The sequence below is a fragment of the Salvia splendens genome, unplaced genomic scaffold, assembly GCF_004379255.2.
Source record: "Salvia splendens isolate huo1 unplaced genomic scaffold, SspV2 ctg639, whole genome shotgun sequence".
NCBI classification, from domain to species: Eukaryota; Viridiplantae; Streptophyta; class Magnoliopsida; order Lamiales; family Lamiaceae; genus Salvia; species Salvia splendens.
The window spans coordinates 8,590-18,082 of NW_024599302.1; the positions used below are offsets into that span (position 1 = coordinate 8,590).

The window sequence follows — 9,493 nt, forward strand, 5'->3', positions numbered from 1 at the left end:
TTCAGAATGAGAAAATTCAAAGCAATATGTATAAGTGTTGTGAGCACCAATTGGTTTAAAACTTTTTAGAAGCGATCCAACAACTACTTTCTACTTCTCCCTGTATAGTGCCTAAGAGTGTCCACTATGGGACCGCCGCGCCTATAGCCCTGGCAGGGGCGGTCCCGGGGCGGTCTATAGTGGAGGTGGCGGACGGGCATGCGGCGACGGGAGGGCGAGGACGCGGCGAAATATTTAAAATGAAAAAAATTTAGTAAACAAAAGTGGAGTATTTAAAATGCACATGTGATGTTTGGTTGTACTTGTCTAAAACATACCGCCTCATAGCCACGCAACACCATCTCCCATCTACAGACAATGTATTTATGGGATTGTGACGTTATCTCGTACACAAAATCTGACGAGTATTTTCTTTGTTGTGATTCGGGACTTCATCAATGCCAAATGCTGTCTAACAAAAACTGAGAAAAAATCCTAACCAAAACCTGCAATTTTAACTAGTACTACTATTACACTGGACAAACAACTGCTAAAACTCATAGAAAAGGAGAGCAGATACATATAAGTATATTCCTGATATAATATCTCTATATGATGACTATCAAAGTTCAATTAACCACAACAATCAATTACTAATAGACTACTAATAATCTCCTCCCAATCACAATTCTCTCTCCTTCCTAATCCTCTGCAAAACCCCGTCAATAGCAATATCAAAAGCATCCTCAAAATCTGTTGATCCACCACTCTGAATCCCATACACAATCCTAGGAATTGTCTCAATCACTTTCTCCCTCTTCTTCCTAATCTCCTCCTTGCTATACCCCTTCAAAACATGCTCTATCACAGAGGTCTTATTCATCACCTCCTCATGGTTTATATAAACCGAGTAGCTCTCCGGTTCGCCCGGCAAGAACCACGGATACTGGTCGTACGCGGTCTGGTTCCAGAAGAAAACCGGCACCGAACCGGCTATCATGCAGTCGAAAACCGACCGCCTCGTGAAGCTATCCCCCTTCGGCTGCAGGCAGAATTTCGACGCCAGGAGAGATTCCATTATCACCGACGAGTCCGCCGAGCATTTCGCCGCCGCGCAGTCCACCACGCGGCACGACGACGAGTTCGAGCAGTAGGTTAGAAGAGTCCCCCGGAAATCGCGGCCGATCGGCTCACGCGCCGCGCCGATGAACGTGTAGAGGCTGGCGCGCTTTTGTTTGCGCACGAATTGTTGCCAATTCTGGAGGATTTCTCTGGATTCGGGGTGGAATCCGGTGGGGTAAGGCACGCCGACGTCGCGATCGTCGAAGTCGGCCTTCTCGATGATGAATCGGGTCACCCGCTGCATCTCGGGCATGTTGAGGAATGTGGAGCCCCAGATTTGGGCCGGGTCGGCTAAGCGGCGGAAATCCCATGTGATTCGGGCTAGCGAAATGAAATGATCAGAGCCGTTGGATTTCTTCCAATGCTCGTGCTGATCGAGCCACCTCAGCAGCATCCTGCAATCGCGGTCGCGTTTCGCGGTGTCGTTCTTCCAGAGGTGCTTCCCCACCGCGAGTCCACCGTAAAACGGGATGTAGAACGCCGTAGCGGATTCCGCCTCCAGGGTTCTGCATTTGTGCGTCAGAATCCGTTTGTGGAAGATCACCTCCAGGGCGAATTGATTCGTGCGGAACCAGGATTTGTAGAGATTCTCCGGCAGGAGGCGACGGAGCTCGGCGGCGCGGCCGCCGAAGCCGCCGTTGGCGGCGATGCCGCACTGCCAGTTCCAGTTGTCGAGGTCGGTGCAGCTGTGGAGTAACAGGTGGTGGTTGAACATGAAGGGGAGATCGTAGACGTAGACGGTGCCGGAGGGGCATTCGTCCGCGGCGGGGCGGCGGGGGAGGCAGGGCGGCGCAATGCGGACGGCGGAGATGATGAAGAGAGGGATCGAGATGGAGGCGAGTGAGATCCATAGATAAGGGTGGGCGAAGAGGAAATTGAGGGGTTTTGACGGTTTCCGCCGTGACTGGAGCTCCGGCGAGTATGCGTGGAGCATAATTGGTGTTTCAAGGTTTTTGTTTTTGGAGAAGAATGTGAAGAAATAAAGAAATTTACTACACAAAATATAATTGAACTGGGCGTTACATTTTAATGGGAAAGTGATTTAATTGAATGTGAGCATTTTAGGAAATCACCTTTTCAATAATGGTAGGAAAATGGAAAAAATAAAAATGGTCCAAGTCTATGATATTGAAAGTAACCAGTTTTCTACAAATTGTACAAATAGTGATTGGGCTGATTGACGGAGGTTAGATTGTTGATTCAGCTATATGTACTCCACGACTTATTATTCTTAAAAAGAAGGGTGTTCGATTTGCAAGATTATATCCATGATTAAATTTATAGTGTGTTTGATTCATGAGATTCAACCTCATAACTCAATCCTATATGGATAATCATGGGATAATTAGTCATAGCTAACCCACTATGACTAAAATAATCTCACAACTCAATCCTAGATTGTATCTTGGTATTATTTTATCTTGCAAACCGAACACCACCAAAGAATTCAGCATTATTCACCTGAACTGACAATCGATTATACTCCCTACGTCCATCTGTAGTAGATGCATTTCTTTTTGGCACGAGATTTAAGAAAAATTATTTTAAATGAGTTAAGTAAAGGGATAGAATAAAGTAGAAAGGAAAAAGGTAGAGAGATGAAGAGAGAGCAAAAAAATTTTTGTAAAAAAAGAAATGACCCAGCTACAGTGGGACAAACGAAGAGAGTATATATTGTTATGTGGACGTCAATTAAAATTGTGCATACTAATTTATTCGTAAATAAATGACCCAACAAGATAAACTAAATATAGAAGGTTTAGTCGATCCAAATATAGTGCATGCGCGATAAAAATTGGCCTCAAAATCGAATTTGCATATTGACTTGATTAACATCCCTAATAGTATTAGATATAGAAGGTTTAGTCGATCCAAATACAGTTTCTAGTCACTAGAATAAATATTATAGTCTTTTTTACAATGCTAATAATGGGTATTTAAATAATACAGAAAAATTACAAAAAAAGAAAAGAAATCGTCTGCTATAAATTACCTTAAAATCAAAATAACTGTCTTAATATTTTTTTTGAGCGGATATATGGTGGCTTATTTTATGTTTGATGATATCTTCTTTAATAAAGTGGAGACCGGCACGATATAGAAATAAGCAAAAAGTAGTTAATGTGTAAAGCAAAAAGTAGTTAATGGGGTTAATGGTTTATAATTTATACACCTTAATTTAGGGATCTCCACTTTGAAAGAACGAGTATACTGTGTGTAATTTTATTCATAGGAAGATTTAAATAATATAAAAAAATAGAGGGAACAATTTTTTTATTCCGAGAACTTTGCCAAACAATAATTTTTGGTCTGTATACTATGAAAATATCTTTTGATATCCGTCAACTTCGACTTAATATCATTTGAGCTACTTTTTTATTATTTTTTTTCAAAATACCCTTAAAATCAACTCACAAAATGATACTACGACTCATCCATAGAGAGACGAAGGGAGTAGTATTTTGTTTGATTTAAAGTTCGGGCTCAGATAAGTTATTGTGAGGTGGGGCCAACCTGACCTGGCCAAGCCCGATCAGTTTGAGGTCTAGATCAGTGAGGTCTATGAAGCAAGCAGGTCATGTTGGGTTGTTGGGCTTTCTTAATCTTTAAACTCAACTTAGCTTGGACCTACTTTATAAAAGACTTAAGCTCCTGATTAATTAAACAAAATGTTTAATTTGGGCACAGAATCATACTAATAAACTTGAAGCTCACAAATTCAACTCATATTGGACCTAAGAACATCCATAACAGGAGTTTGGAGTAGAGTCGCGATGCTGTGAGGGGCGCAGCGGCCAACGAGCGTCCCCCACGGTGTGGACACCCAGTGATGGCATGGCGGGGCGGGGATGAGCTGCCATGGAAGTATAAGAAGAGGGGTTAGTTCCATTTGTGTTAATTTTTACAGATTTTCAATTAATTTGTGTATTAGGTTGTGTTTTAATTTTAATTAGCTATTTTAACATTAATTATGCGTTTTTAGAAGAAGTGGGTACATTTTTAATTGTTATCAATATTAATTTGTGTATTTAGATTGCATTTTAAATTCAATAAATTAATTTCACGTTAATTATGCATTTTTAGAAGAAGTGGATTTGTCAAATTTTAATTATTACAAATATTATATTAAATGTATAAAAATATCACATTAATTCTGATTTTTTATTGAAATTGTGCATTTGATTGTGATAATACAATTAATCATGCATTTATTATAGTACTCCATATGTTTTGAATGAGTAATCTATCTATACTAATATAAAAAGCAAGTTTTTAGATTATTTTTAAGATTGTTATTTTAGAAGGAAATATGATTATTAGTTAGAGTATAAAGCAAAAGTTAATGGTCAACACCGTTGTCCGATACAACACAAAGTCATTGGCTTCCCAAATAAACTTTGAGAAGAATAATGAATGGTTTATTATTTAAAATTTTCGGTCAATTACAATTTAAAAGTCTCAAATACTAAAAAGTAATTGATGTATTGCTTACACTTGGTAATATAAAAACAATCGTTGATATCTCTATCTATAAATATTAGATAATATTTCGGTATCGAATTTTCTGTTGTTAAAGTATAATTGTTCTATCTGTAATAGAGATCCAAAGTGTTTTAATTGACATATATGTATGTATGATCTAGTTTCAAACTTAATCAATTTTGTTTCTATAGTTTTCTAATAAATATATATATACATTTTTCAAAATTTTATTACTCTATGTAATGATATTTCTTCTTATTTTAACTAATTAAATGACAATATGAAAATAGTACGATGAAAATAAATTGGGTCTAAGCATCGTACGAGGATTAATACTAGTAGTATGCATTAATAGGGTGTTCGGTTTGCAAGATTGTATTACGGATTAAATATGTAGTGTGTTTGGTTCTACAATACCACAACTCAATCCTAGATGGATAATTATGGGATAATTAGTCATAGCTAACCCCTTTATGACTAAAATAATCTCACAATTCAATCATAGATTATATCTTGATATTATTTTATCTAGCAAACTGAACGCCACCTGATGCAAGAGGCGTGGGAGGGGGCGTCCATTAGATTCTCTCAATTGAGACGAGTCAGACCAAGCCTTAAAAGATGTGGAATTGCATAGTTTGCCTAGATTTAAATTATGTTTGCATGTGTAATAGAATTGACAAGGAACAGGTAAACCTTGAATAACTCAAAAAGATTGTATGAACTGAACAATATTGTAACAAGTAAACCTTAAAACTTTAATTTGCAATACTTGAAGACTTAACAGATGTTTTATTTTTGAAATCTAAATATATGAATTTTGAAGTTTTTTTCCCATTGATGTGAACTACGCATGATATTACTATCTACTACATTACAAAAAATGGTAGTACAATCCTTCAATAATTTGCTTGTACATATACGAACTTTTGATATTTTCTACTCCCTCCATCCCTCAAATTTTGTCACGGTTTGACCGAGTATGGGTTTTAAGAAATGTAATAGAAAGCGGGTCCTACTTTTAAAGTATTAGTTTTATAATAAAATGTGAGTGAGAATAAATTAGTGGAATATAGGGTCCACTACCAAAAATGGTAAAAAGTGAAATGCGCCAAATTTTGTGCGACGGACTGAAATGGAAAAATGTGACAAAAATTCTGGGGATGGAGGGAGTAATTTTTTCCTAGTCTCAAAAGTTTGAGTGAAAACTAGAAAACTTAAAAAAATTATTGTATTTAGAGGCAAATATCACTATTTATTAAAAACAATGTTGTTTTAATGATCATCACGTTTATTTTTGCCAAGTAGGCTTTTACGACAGATACATCAGCTTCAATTTGGAGAAAAACTAATTTGAAGGGAAAACTAAAAAAGAGTAAAATTCATGTCTTTAAATTCTAAAAAAATAAGGAAAAAAATAAAAAGTAGGTACGTAGCAGTTTAGACTAAAACTGAATCAATTATTTTAACTTTTTCGATTGGCTGAAGAGCTTTGAAATATTTATAGTAGAAACTCATACGAGTACTATATTTAATATTTATAGTAGAAACTCTAATTTCAAAGAAAAACAGAATAATATTTTTAACAACAAAACTATGCGACCATGTTATAACTAGCTAGTCATACACAATTATTTTAATAAATATACATAATGTAATAATACAAAAAAATGTGTAAATACTTTGGCATACTCTCCCTCCAAATTTGGATAAAAACTGACTACTAATTTATTTTAGGTAAACTATCTTATTAACTAAGTATTAAGTACATCTATTTTTAATTATTTTAATCAGTTTGGCTGGTCACTGATTAGTACTACTTGTGAATCATATAAAAGTGTGAATATAACTGTGATTAGCGGCATATCAGCCTTCAATTACGTTCAAACGAAGTTCAAGAAAGTAAAACCCTTAGCATTAGCAGGTGTCGCATTTTCATTTGAGACCGTGTAAAGTTGAGACAAATTAATCAATGCTAAATGTGAACAACCTAAATAAACAATTTAGGTTGACTGTATGAATTGAATCGAAATATTGAATTTGATTATTTGATTTTTCTATCCTGCTTAAAAACTGCATCAACGTCAAACACGCCTGTAGCATCACATTTATTATCATAACATCTAGAAAAGTAGGAATACATTGTGCTTGGCATTTTTGGCATATTGAAATTGGATTCCTTATTAGCCGGAAAAAATAATATAAAAACCTACGCCAGTGCGATATACATGTGTAATACACGATGGAAAAAAAATATCCCTTTATTGCAAATACAGAAGAATTTTGTCACAATAAGTATATTCTATAAGAAAATAGAAAAGAGCATAACTCAATGTTTAACTAAAACAGTAATAACTTACCTACTTACCACATCTATCTGTGATGATATTTCAACACAATCGCTTTCTCAAAAAATTGACATTTTTAATTAGGTATAAACAAATCGACCTTTTCCCCGCCATACATACATACCTTGATTTGCCGGCCTTGCACCTCTTCTTCCTTCTGGTTGTGACAAAATAGGCTTCTATCTCATGTTGGACTCATTTTGATCCTTGATTTTCTTAATCACTCCATCAGTAGCAATATCAAATGCATCTTTACCAATCCCATTCCCATCACCATAAATAAAATTTGGTATCAAACTAATAACCTTCTCTCTCATCCTTCTCACCTCTTCCCTACTATACCCTTCCAACACTTTCCTAATCGACACACCATTCCTAACATCCTTCCAATCAATAAACACTGAAAACCGGTCCGGTTCATCCCCCAAGAACAACTCATATTGATGCTCAATACTCCTCCTCCAGAAGAAAACCGGAATCGAACCGGCCAGCATGCAATCGAACGTCGATCTTCTAGTGTGCGCATCCCCCCTAGGCTGCAGGCAAAAATCCGACCCCAGGAACGCCTCCTGGATCTCAGGCGTACCCTTGTAGCACCGCGATCCCGAGCAGTCGACGACGCGACAGGATCCCGTCTCGTTGAAGCAATAGCTTAGAAGTAAAGATCTAAAATCATCCTTGATCTTATTCCGCTTGGCTCCCACAAACGTGAACAAGCTAGTCCTATTTCGAGATGTAACAAAATCAACCCATTGGTCAACTTCCAATTTTGACTTTGGGTGGAAACCGGTGGGGTAGGGAACACTGATCTCGCCGTGGTCCCACGGGTCCCGCTCTATTGTCAGCCGCACGATCTGCTTCATCAGCGGCATGTAGACGAAGCTGGAACCCCAGTCATCGTCTATTTTCCGCCGAAAATCCCACGTCATCCTCCCCAGGAGGATGAAGTGGTCAGAGCCGTTGGATCGCCTCCACGGAGGCTGATCCTTGAGCCACGTCAGCATGTCCTCGCATTGGTAGTCTCGATCCCTGGCGGTATAGTTGCGATTAGTGAATAAATATTTCCCTACCGCGACCCCAGCGTAGAAGGGTATGTAGAAGGCCGTAGCGGATTCGGGCTCCGTGGTTCGGCACTCGTGCTTCATGATCCTCGCGTGGTACATGACCTCGGCCGCGAACATGTCGGTCCAGTACCACGACGAGGTGAGGCTCTCCGGCATGGCGGGGAGGGAGGTGGCGCGGGGGCCGAAGCCGGCGTTGGAGAGGGTGTTGCATTTAGATATCCATGGGTCTAGATCGCGGCAGTTGCGGAGGAGGTCGGCGTTGAAGGCGGGGGGGAGGTCGTAGACGTAGACGAGGCCGGCGTCGCATCTTGACGGCGGCTTGAGGGGTGGTGGCGGTGGAGAGGAGAGGATTGAGCGTAGGAATAGATTTGGAAGAGGAGGAGGAGGATTAGTAGGAGAAGTGAGCATTTGAACAAAAAAAGTAGGAGGGAATGGATTGTCTTTCTTGGAAAAAATTTATCCAACTTGAAGTTGAGATTTTCCAACATTGGGAGGTATATATAACTACAAATAGTGAAATGGGAGTTTTTGAGAGAAAGAAAGGTGTTTGGTGAAGAACTTCTACTACCTCTACGAATAATACAAAGCAACAATACAAAAATAAGACTTCTTTAACTATTTGTAGGCGCAATACAACAAAGTTTAATTAGCTATGTGGAACTATTTTCATTGTTTACGTCAACAACCATATAAAAAGAATGGTGCTATTTAGTAAATAAAAATCGATTTAGAAAAAAAAAATTCACCTAAAAAGTTATGACTATAATGCTATTCATTAGGGTCAAATCTTATCTCTCTAGAATAAGTGGAGATGAATAATAATGATTAGAAATTTGAATATTAAACTTGTATAGATTATTCATGGCTTTATTCATAGTCAAGGACGAACCACGAGGGGACACCTATCGAGCTAACTTTTGTTTAAGAAAATAATATTACGATCGTGGGTATCATTATAGATCCGGAATAGGTTTAATTAACATCACTGCCAAAAAAAAAGTAATTATTAATAGCAGATAATATATTAAATGTCCAAGGGGTGAAAACGTGGAAGGGTATCTAGTAAACATAATGATAGAAGGGTCACATTAATTATCATAATTACCAAGCATAATTAAAATTTTATCATGTGATTAGCATTCAGTGGTTGTCACGATCTGCGCAAATAACGCAATTAGTTAACTGAGATATAAATTAGAAATTAATTCTCAATCTTCGATGCAACAATATAAATTACTATAATGTAAAAGTTGGAAGGGCGACGCGCGTCGCGGCTGATTTAAAGGGGGATACCTCAATGTCATAAAACAAAAGAGTAGTGATAAATTAACCAAAATTGTATATACAATTGTGGACATTTTAGATATTTTACATTCAAAATAATTTATGAAATAAATCAGTTTTGTTGGCTATTATTTAACCATTTTTTGAAGTTCGCCTTCAAAAGAAATTTTTCAAAATGATTCAGATATAAATAAGCTAAATCAAAATTGTAGG

General features: G+C 37.6%; 1 protein-coding gene and 1 pseudogene across 1 annotated transcript; both read right to left on the minus strand.

The window, feature by feature from the left end:
* Positions 1-491: 491 nt before the first annotated feature.
* On the minus strand, positions 492-2,124 carry LOC121790846 (xyloglucan galactosyltransferase XLT2-like). The gene has a single exon (XM_042188952.1). The coding sequence runs from the start codon at positions 2,033-2,035 to the stop codon at positions 662-664; it is 1,374 nt and encodes a 457-aa protein (XP_042044886.1). The 5' UTR covers positions 2,036-2,124; the 3' UTR covers positions 492-661.
* A 4,684-nt stretch (positions 2,125-6,808) lies between these two features.
* LOC121790848 lies at positions 6,809-8,590 on the minus strand (annotated as a pseudogene).
* Between the last annotated feature and the right edge of the window lie 903 nt (positions 8,591-9,493).

Coding starts and splice junctions, on each gene's coding strand:
- LOC121790846 (XM_042188952.1), bottom strand. CDS start 2,035: ATGCTCCACGCATACTCGCCGGAGCTCCAGTCACGGCGGAAACCGTCA.